Below are 10,477 nucleotides of genomic sequence, written 5' to 3'. Positions count from 1 at the left end.
CCTGGTCCGTAAGGTATATAAATATAGAGGCTGTATGTATACATCCTATGTATATATGTACATCCGGGTGGCCGCCAGCGGGGTCTGCGCCGGGGCAGCTGGCTCCCCCGCGCCAGGCCCCTCACTTGTGCCAGGAATCGCCGTAGAGGGAGCGGGCCTTGGCGGCGCGGCACGGGGCGGCGTTGAGGACGGCCACGCTGCGGCGGCTGGAGCAGATGACGTCGGTGACGAAGCGGGCGCAGTCGCTGCAGACGTCGCGCAGGACGGAGCCCTGGGCGTAGATGTGGGGGAACTCCTCTTCCACCCGGCGCCAGCACGTGCCCGGCAGCGAGCTGCGGCACAGGGCACGCCGTCAGCCCTGGCCCGAGCAGGAGGAGGAGGAGGAGGGGGGAGGAAGGCTCGAAGCCGCGGGACTCACTGGAAGGTCTCCCGCCTCCGCAGCGGCAGGGCTTTGGCCAGCAGCGAGCCCGGGAGGCTCTCGAAGCCCAGCGCGTAGACGGGGATGTGAGCCAGCTTCTTGGAAGGCATCTTCATCTGCCGGGTGCGGGCGTCAGGGCGGGACGGGGCGGAAACAGGAACAGGGACAAGGACAGGGCCAGGGCAGGGACAGGAACAGGGACAGGGAGAGGGACAGGGCAGGGCCAAGGACAGGGACAGGGATGGGGCAGGGACAAGGCCAGGGACAGGGCAGGGACAGGGACAGAGGCAGGGATGGAGCAGGGGCAGGGACAAGGACAGGGCCAGGACCAGGGACAAGAACAGGACCAGGGACAGAGCAGGGACAAGGACAGGGACAGGGACGGGGATGGGGATGGAGACAGGGACAGGGCAGGGACAAGGACAGGGACAGGGACAGGGAGGGGGACAGGGGAGGGACAAGGACAGGAATGGGACAAGGACAGGGCCAGGGGCAAGAACAAGGAGAGGGACGGGACAGGGGCAGGGGCAGGGGCAGGGGCAGGGACACAGTGGCACCACCGGAGCCGGTCCCTTACCTTCAGGCTGCAGGAGCTGCAGACAGACCTGGGGGCACAGAGAGGGGCCGGTGAGCGGGGCCATCGTGGGCACCCTCCCCACGGCGCGGCGCGGCAGGGCGCGACGCTCACCGCTTGCAGAAGAGGCACGCCGCGGGCCAGGAGAAGAGGGGGAACTTGGCCCTGCAGCAGCAGCAGACCTGCGGGCAGAAGGGGGTGAGAGCCGGGGGCCGGGCGGGCGGCGCTCGGCCCCTCCGGCCCCAGCTCCCACCTTGCCCTTCCGCAGGCTGCTGTACAGCTCCTTGCTCTGCAGGAACTTCTCCATCTCGGCCTTGACCAGCACCCTGCGCACATTCATCATCTCCTCCACCGTGAGGGCCAGGCTCTCCACGGGGTGGCTGAACTCCTGCGGGCGAGGGGGGACGTCAGCCCGGTTTGCCGCGGGGCTGTGGCACAGGGCACGGCCTGGGCATCCCTGTGCCATGGGCAGAGCCTCCCGGCACAGGCAGAGCATCCCTGGCACGGGCAGAGCATCCCCGGCACGGGCAGAGCATCCCCGGCACAGGCAAAGCATCCCTGGCACAGGCAGAGCCTCCTTGCACAGGCAGAATCTCCCGGCATGGGCAAAGCATCCCTGGCTCAGGCAGAGCATCCCCGGCACAGGCAGAGTGTCCTCGGCACAGGCAGAACCTCCCGGCATGGGCAGAGTGTCCCTGGCACGGGCAGAGCCTCCTGGCATGGGCAGAATCTCCCGGCATGGGCAGAGCATCCCCGGCACAGGCAGAGCATCCCAGCACGGGCAGAGCATCCCGGCATGGGCACAGGGCACACGGCACGGCGTGCCTCGAGTCCCACCTCCCGTGCAGAGGGAGCAGGGAGGCCGCAGGGACCCCCCAGCCACCTTGTGCCGGGCTGCCGTGTGCCCGCAGTCGTGCTTGCACGGTGTCCCCAGCCCCGGTGTCCCCAACCCCGTCGTCCCCAGCCCCTGTGTCCCCAGCCCCGGTGTCCCCAGCCCGGCTCCACCACCAGCACTCACCAGCCAGAGGTGCTTGGAGCTGGTGCTGGGGGCTGCACCGGATCCATCCTCCGGCCTCTCCTCCACGGCGCCGAGGGCAGCGCGGGGCGGCGCTGAGCTGTCCGGCAGCGGGTGGCAGCTGGCGGGGACGGAGCCTGCGAGGAGGGACGGGGCGGCCGTGGCGAGGCCAAGCCGCCCGGTGCCGCCGCTGCCGCGGGGCACGGCACAGCCGCCCCGGGGACGGGGGTGGCACGGGGCTGGGGACCTCCAGCGGGTACCTGAGCGGGGCCGGGGCTCGGGCTGCAGCGGTTCCGGCTCCTGGGGCGCAGCCTGGCCGCTCCCCAGCTGGCTCTGCAGCTGCGCCAGGTCCTGCTCCGAGAAGGAGCGGTCCCGCTTCAGCGGCACCTCCGCGCCCGGCGAGTCCTCCTCCTGCGAGGCCACGGGCACCGTGTCACCCCGGGGACCCCCTCGTGTCCCCCCGGCACCTCCCGCATCCCCCCCGACCCTCCCGCCCCGCCGGGTCCCCTCTCTTGCCTCGGAGATGTTCATCTCCTCCATCTCGGCTAGCGTGGGCGCCTTGAGTAGGACGCGGGGCCGCAGGCGTGCCGGCGCGGCGCTCGCCGGCGACTGGGAGAGCTCGAGGCAGGAGCTGGAGGCCAGGCGGCCGGCGCAGGCGTGGGGGATGCAGGGCAGGGAGCTGTAGCCTGCGGACGGGGAACGGGGCTCGGTCCTGGCACAGCAGGCACCTGCCCCTCGGCGCATCGCCGGCAGCCCGGTGTGGCAGGGAGGGGATGCCGGTACCTTTCTGGCCGCGGTACGGCATCTCCACAGGCCGAAGCTTCCTCTCCTGCCTGATCTCCTCCAGGATCTTCTCATGGAGCGTCCTCTGCTTCTGGGGCAGGGGCCGCAGCCGCCGCTCCGACGCCTGCGGGACACACGGACGGGACCTCAGGCGGTGGCCGCAGCTCGGGGCCGACGAGGGTGCCCAGCCCATGGCACCCACGGGACCCGCCAAGCTCTTGCCGGGCGGTGCCACGCCGTGGAGGTGCGCCGGTGCCGGCACTCACCTGCTTCAGTGGAGGCCGGGAGCGGATGAAGTCGAGGATGAGCTCGTGGGCGTCCTTCTTCACCCGGGGCGGGATGTCTCCGTCCACCTGGGAGAGGGCAGAGGGGCCGCAGGCAGTGTCAGCGCCGGGGCCGGCACGGCGGCACGGCGGGAGGCCGGAGCCGGGGCAGCCGGGCCACGCTCACCATGACCTTGCGGAGTTTGTAGTTGCGGGCGCGGATGTCCTGCATGAGCATCTCGAAGGGGGTGAGCTGGTACTCGGTGGGCAGGGGGTTGAACTGCTTCTCCTGCACCTTCTTCAGCTTCACGCCGTGCCGCAGCTCCCGCATCAGCTGCACCCACAGCCGGGCCTGGCGGGGGGACGGACGCGGCATCAGCCCCGGCACGGCCCCGGCACGGCCCCCGCGCCCGGCCGCGTCGCCGTACCCAGTCGGTGTTGCGCAGGCTGCCCAGCTCCGCCGCCGGCCGCTCCTCTGCCTCCTCATCCTCCTTCAGCTTCTGCAGCATCTGCCGCAGCACGACACGCCGTCACCGCGCCCGGCGGCACCCAGGGTCCGGCTGGGGCCGTGCCACGGGGCCGCAGCGCCGACGGGCACCCGCAAAGCACCCCCATCCCCGCTATGAGCCGTCCCCGCCGGCACCGGCCCGGGGCAGGAAGAATCCGGCAATGCCGCGGCGCAGCACCCTGGGAGAGGGTGTACGGCCGAACGCCGGCGCCGGCAGCCCTGCTGGGGCGGGCAGAGGGGAGCATCACGCTCGCCCCAGCGTTTTGGGCCCGCGGGTGGTTCCCCTGGCCAGGCAGCGGTGCCGGCTGCGCCGCCGGGCGCCTGCGCTCACCTCCTTGGCATCCCGGATTTTGGCGAGGAAGGCTTTCAGCTCCACGGTCTCGGCGAAGAGCGCCCGGCAGACGGCCTGGTAGTGCGTCTGGGCCTCGGTGGGGTCGGCCAGGCGAGCGGCGCAGCACCGCATGGCCTGCCCGAAGGTGCGCACGGCGCGCGGCGGCCCCTCGCCCCCCTCCTCCTCCTCCTCCTGCCCCTCGTAGCCCTCGTCGGCCGTGCCGCAGCCGCTGTCCTCCGAGTCGCTGTTGGTCATCAGGTCGATGAGCTGCTCCAGCTGCGGGCTCAGCTCCCGCTCCTCGTTCTCATCCAGCCCCCAGTCCAGCGCCCGGTAGATGGCGAAGCCCAACGACTGCACCATCTGCGGGGAGACGGCACCGGCTGGGCCCCAACCGCACCCCGGCACCGGCTGTGCCGGGGCGGGGGAGCCCCTTGGCGCACGCGGCCGGCACCGGCCCCCCAGCCATCGGTGCTGGCCCCAGGACCCCATCCCCATCACGGCAGGGCGAGGGGAGCAGGCGGCAGCACCCACCCAGGGACCCCCGCGCCGGGGCGTGACGGCAGACGGGCCAAGTCGCCGGCAAGCTGCAGCGTGGCCGGGCGGGCGGCCGGCCCCCCACGTACCTGGGCTTCGGCGGAGGGCGTCAGCAGCGGGGGCAGCTCTGGGGGGAGGAGGGCAGAGTCACCGCTGGCACCCGCGGCCCCGCGCCGGGCGGTCCCCCTCGGCGTCACCTCCCGTCCCATGCCCCGGCGATGCCGCACCCACCCGGCCCCGGCAGCTCCTACCCCAACCCAGGACCCCCACCCCCAGCCGGTCCCGTCCTGAGCTGGTCCCGGGACACAGCTCTGCGGGACAACGGGGTCGGAGCTGCGTGTCGCGCCTCGGCATCAGCAGTGCCGGCTGCGAGGTGGTGGCACAGCCTCCGTTGCCCCCTGTGCCTGGCTGAGCGCGGCAGGCCTCGCCGGGCATCGCAGCAGGCACTGGCCCTGGGCAACGAGCCCAAAGAGGCACCAGCAGCTCGGCCCCGCTGCCTCCAGCCAGAGCCAGGAGGCACATCGGGGCGGCAGCGTCACCGTCACCCCCCTCACCCCGGGGCTGGATGGAGCTGAGAGCTCCGCACCCGCGGGGAAATGCCCCTGCACCGCTCTGGGCTGTGGGCACCAGCAGCTGGGCACCAGCAGCGTGGGCACCGGCAGTGTGGGCACCGGCAGCATGGGCACCGGCAGCGTGGGCACTGGCAGTGTGGGCACTGGCAGCGCAGGCACTGGCAGCATGGGCACCAGCAGTGTGGGCACTGGCAGTCTGGGCACCGGCAGCGCAGGCACTGGCAGCGCAGGCACCAGCAGCACGGGCACTGGCAGTGTGGGCACCGGCAGCGCAGGCACTGGCAGCATGGGCACCAGCAGTGTGGGCACTGGCAGTGTGGGCACCGGCAGCGCAGGCACTGGCAGCGCAGGCACCAGCAGCACGGGCACTGGCAGCATGGGAGCCGGCAGGACGGGCACCGGCAGCGTGGGCACTGGCAGCATGGGCACCGGCAGCCGGGCACTGGCAGCGTGGGAACTGGCGGATGGGCACCGGCAGCGCAGGCACTGGCAGCGTGGGCACTGGCAGCGTGGGCACCAGCAGCGTGGGCACCGGCAGCGTGGGCACTGGCAGTGTGGGAACTGGCAGGATGGGCACCGGCAGTGCAGGCACTGGCAGCCAGGCACTGGCAGCCGGGCACTGGCAGTGTGGGCACTGGCAGCATGGGAACTGGCAGGATGGGCACCGGCAGCGCAGGCACTGGCAGCATGGGCACAGGCAGCGCAGGCACTGGCAGCACGGGCACCAGCAGCACGGGCACCAGCAGCATGGGCACCAGCAGCATGGGCACAGGCAGCCGGGCACTGGCAGCGTGGGCACTGGCAGCATGGGAACTGGCAGGATGGGCACCGGCAGCGCAGGCACTGGCAGCCAGGCACCGGCAGCGCAGGCACTGGCAGACAGGCACCAGCAGTGTGGGCACCGGCAGCCGGGCACCGGCAGGCAGGGGTGCAGTGCAGACTCGCAGCTCACCCGCAGGACAGGACACGGCCCAGGTGCCCGGTGTGGGCTGCGGTGATGGTTTGTGCCCAAGAAACGATGCTGCTTCCCGCTGCAGAGCCAGCAGAGCCGGAGCCTCGCAGGCACGCACGCAGCCCACGCACGCAGCCCACGCACGCAGCCCACGCACACGCGAGCTCAGTCCCTCCCAGCAGCCGGGCGGCCACGGGACGAGGAGCAGGAGAGGCTTTTGCAGCGTCCGGCTCCACTTTCCGGCCGCAGAGCCGCTTCCTCGGCCCAGGGGAGCGCCGGCCATTAACTCTCCATTTAGCCGATTGATGCGGCAGCTGCGGGGATGCACCGGCTGCGTGCCGGCCAGGCCGGGTGCCGCACAGGAAGGGCAGTGCGAGCGGTGGAGACGCAGGCTCCGGCCACGCCGCGGTGCCACGCACGAGCCCAACATCACGCCCGCGTCCCCAGGCCGTGCCCGGCTCCTGCCGCAGCGCCAGCCCCGGGATGCTCTGCCCTGGCTGGGAGAGGACGCGGCAGCACATCCCTTGGGACCCCGCCACCGCCACCCCGGCTGGAGCCCCCTCCCACCGCCCACGGCTCGGCAAACGCCACGGGAGCCGTGCCAGCAGGCTGAGCCTGGCTGGTCCCGGCAGCTCCCTCCAGCTGCCGGGGCACGGCTGAGGAAGGAGCTCCCATGGGATGGGGAACTGGAGCGGGTGCTGCCGGCTCACCCAGCCCGGCTCTGGCCCCACGCCCGGGTGGAGCTGCCAAGCCGTGTGCCGGGCCGGTGCTGCCGCCTACAGCGGCGCTGGGAGGCACTCGGAGCCCTTCCAGCTTTGGGCTTTGCCACCAAGGGCCCAGATTTGTCCCTGGGGAGATGGCTCAGGCTGGCACGGGAGGGACGGGGGAGCAGGAGGTGGTGCGGCGGCACCGGCTCCGGCACAGCGGCTGCGGCAGCGATGGCTCCGGGAAGGGTGTGGGGCCGTTCCCATGTGACCGGCGGAGCTGGTGTGACCATGCCATCCATGCCCAGCCGCCGTGGGCACGTGCCGTGCCTGTGCGTGGTCCCGCCCCGGGCCCGGCGCTGGCCGCAGCCAGCCTGCGCACTGCTGCCGGCAGCGAGGACACGCGGTGACGCCACGGCGTCCCTGCCCGGCCGTGGGCGAGGACAGGCAGTGACACCGCGGCGGCCCTGCCCGGCCACGAGCCCCCTGGCAGGCCCCGACAGCGCCGAGCACCGGTGCTCCATCCCCGGGCGCGCCGGCCTCGGCGCGCGGCGAGGCGGGCGAAGCCGTTTGCCACGCTCCGTCGTTAGGCGCAGGGGTGCTCCCCACCCCGACATCGCTGCTGGCAGCCGGCCCGAGCTTAATTACAGCCGGTAACCGCCACGGCCCTGCCCAGCCGCGCCAACCGCCCGCGGAGAGGGCACGGCACGGCGTCCGAAGGTCAGGGCCGGCTGGGGGTGCCGGGGCCCCGCGGGGACACACGGAGCTGGGGATGGGGTCCCCTGCGGGGTCCAAGCACGCAGGTGTGTTCAGGCGTGCGCGGCTGTGTGCCCGTGTGCATGCTGTGTACGCGCAGGTGTGTGTCCCCCAGCCGTCCTTGCCGTGTGTCCTGCCCGCGCCGATGGGCTCGGTGTCCTGCGGCCCCACGGTGGGTCCCGGCCCAGTGAGCCCCGCGCCCACGGGCACCCTGCGCACCCCCGCCCCAGCCTCACCGCGTCACCTGCCGGTGCCGGTGCCGGTGCTGGTGTCACACCAGCCCTGGACCCCCGAATCACCAGCCCACCACCCGTGCTGGTACCCGCAGTGCCAGCGATCGTCCCAGCTGTGCCAGTGCCGGTGCCAATGCCGGTCCCCCGTGCCAGGGCCAGGGTTTGGGGTTCGCCCCCATCCCTGCCGGTGCCAGTGCCGCCTCCTGCTCCCCGGTGCCGGCTCCGGTACCGGCCCTCTTGCCCATCCTCCTAGTGCTGCACCGCCGCAGCCGGTGCCCCCAGTGCCGCACTGATCCCCCGCTACCGGTGCCGGTGACGCCAGTGCCTCCCCCCCTTGCCGCTACCGGTCCTTCCCCACCGGTGCCGGTGCCCCCGCTGCCGATGTCCTCGGGCCCTCTGCGGCCCCGACACCGGTCTCCCCGGCACGGGCGGCACGGTGCAGCCCCCCCCGTGGCGCCGGTAAGTCCCGGTGCCGGTAGGTCCCGGTGCCAGCAGGTCCCGGTACCGGTAAGTCCCAGTGCCAGCAGGTCCTGGTACCGGTAAGTCCCAGTGCCAGCGGGTTCCAGTACCAGAAGGTCCCCGTGCCAGCAGGTTCCGGTACCGGTAAGTCCCAGTACCGGCGGGTCCCGCTGCCAGCAGGTCCCGGTACTGGTAAGTCCCAGTCCTGGCAGGTCCCGGTGCCAGCGGGTCCCGGTCCCGGCAGGTCCCGGTACCGGTAAGTCCTGGCACCGGCAGGTCCTGGTATTGGTAAATCCCAGTGCCAGCAGGTCCTGGTACCGAGCAGGTCCCTGTACCGGAAGGTCCCGGCAGGTCCCGGTCCCGGCGGGTCCCGGTGCCGGCAGGTCCCGGTCACGGTAAGTCCCGGTGCCAGCAGGTCCCGGTCCCGGCAGGTCCCGTTGGGTCCCGGTCCCGTTGGGTCCCGGTGCCGGCGGGTCCCGGTCCCGGTGGGTCCCGGTCCCGTTGGGTCCCGGTGCCGGCGGGTCCCGGTCCCGGTGGGTCCCGGTCCCGGCGGGTCCCGGTGCCGGCGGGTCCCGGCGCCGTCAAGCGGCGGTGCCCCGTTGGCGGCGGCTCCGCCCCGCGCTGCGGCGGTGTCTTACCGGGCGGCGGAGCGGGCAGCACGACGGTGCCGTCGCCGCGCAGGCGGATGTCGGCGGTGCGGAGCGGCGCGGCGGGGGCGGCGGGGGCGGCGGCGGCGGCGCGGCAGCCCTGGAAGCAGAGGGCCCAGGCCTGCTCCTCGTTCAGCGGCTGCTCGTAGCACTTCAGCACCTCCTCCAGGGACAGCTCCCGCGGGGCCCCGCCGCCCGCCCGCGCCATCGCCCCATCCCCGCCGCCGCCGCCGCCGCCGCCGCACGGGCGGGCGGGGCCCCGGGAGGGGCGGGGAGCGGCGGAGCGGAGCGGGGCGGGGGGGGGGGGGGAGCGGCGGAGGAGCGGCCCCGCCCCCGCAGCAAGGCCCCGCCCCCGCCCGCGCCACCGGGGGCGCCCGCCGGGGGGCGATGCCGATCGGTGCGGTGAGGTATGGACCGGTGAGGTATGGTGAGGTATGGTAAGGTACGGTAAGGTACGGTAAGGTACGGTATGGACCGGTACGGTAAGGTACGGTAAGGTACGGTAAGGTACAGTAAGGTATGGACCGGTAAGGTATGGACCGGTACAGTAAGGTACGGTAAGGTATGGACCGGTACGGTAAGGTACGGTAAGGTAGAGTAAGGTATGGACCGGTAAGGTATGGACCGGTAAGGTAAGGTACGGTGAGGTACGGTAAGGTATGGTAAGGTATGAACCAGTAAGGTATGGACCAGTACAGTAAGGTACGGTAAGGTATGGACCGGTACGGTAAGGTACGGTAAGGTACGGTAAGGTATGGACCAGTGCGGTAAGGTACGGTGAGGTGCGGTGAGGTATGGTAAGGTATGGACCGGTAAGGTAAGGTACGGTAAGGTACGGTAAGGTATGGTAAGGTATGGACCGGTAAGGTAAGGTACGGTGAGGTGTGGTGAGGTATGGTAAGGTATGGACCGGTAAGGTAAGGTACGGTGAGGTACGGTAAGGTATGGTAAGGTATGAACCAGTAAGGTATGGACCAGTACAGTAAGGTACGGTAAGGTATGGACCGGTACGGTAAGGTACGGTAAGGTATGGACCAGTGCAGTAAGGTACGGTGAGGTGTGGTGAGGTATGGACCGGTAAGGTATGGACCGGTAAGGTAAGGTACGGTAAGGTACGGTAAGGTATGGTAAGGTATGGACCGGTAAGGTAAGGTACGGTGAGGTGTGGTGAGGTATGGTAAGGTATGGACCGGTAAGGTAAGGTATGGTAAGGTATGGACCAGTGCAGTAAGGTACAGTAAGGTATGGTAAGGTACGGTAAGGTATGGACCGGTACGGTAATGTATGGTAAAGTATGGACCAGTGTGGTGAGGTATGGTAAGGTACGGTATGGACCGGTACGGTAAGGTATGGTAAGGTATGGACCAGTGCGGTAAGGTACGGTGAGGTGCATGAAGTATGGTAAGGAATGGACCAGTACGGTAAGGTACGGTAAGGTATGGTAAGGTATGGACCAGTGCGGTAAGGTATGGTGAGGTGCGTGAGGTATGGTAAGGTATGGACCGGTACGGTAAGGTACGGTAAGGTATGGACCAGTGCGGTAAGGTATGGTGAGGTGCGTGAGGTATGGTAAGGTATGGACTGGTACGGTAAGGTACGGTAAGGTATGGTAAGGTATGGACTGGTGCGGTGAGGTATGGTAAGGTACGGTATGGACCGGTGCAGTGAGGTACGGTAAGGTATGGTAAGGTATGGACCAGTGCAGTAAGGTACGGTGAGGTGTGGTGA

General features: G+C 70.5%; 1 protein-coding gene across 1 annotated transcript; it reads right to left on the bottom strand.

Annotated features, from left to right (window-relative positions):
• Window positions 1-121: 121 nt before the first annotated feature.
• Window positions 122-8,957, bottom strand: SPIRE2 (spire type actin nucleation factor 2). Its single transcript, XM_075715505.1, has 15 exons — window positions 8,741-8,957; window positions 4,516-4,553; window positions 3,893-4,252; window positions 3,482-3,562; window positions 3,241-3,405; window positions 3,057-3,143; window positions 2,791-2,914; window positions 2,524-2,693; window positions 2,268-2,418; window positions 2,011-2,144; window positions 1,246-1,380; window positions 1,107-1,174; window positions 996-1,023; window positions 419-534; window positions 122-332 (listed from the first exon to the last, which is right to left on the bottom strand). Exons 1-15 carry the CDS (start codon window positions 8,955-8,957, stop codon window positions 122-124), a joined length of 2,085 nt encoding a protein of 694 aa, XP_075571620.1.
• Window positions 8,958-10,477: the final 1,520 nt, after the last annotated feature.

Source organism: Pelecanus crispus, chromosome 8 (genome assembly GCF_030463565.1).
Source record: "Pelecanus crispus isolate bPelCri1 chromosome 8, bPelCri1.pri, whole genome shotgun sequence".
In the NCBI taxonomy this organism is placed as follows: domain Eukaryota; kingdom Metazoa; phylum Chordata; class Aves; order Pelecaniformes; family Pelecanidae; genus Pelecanus; species Pelecanus crispus.
This window is presented reverse-complemented; position numbering and strand designations above follow the sequence as displayed.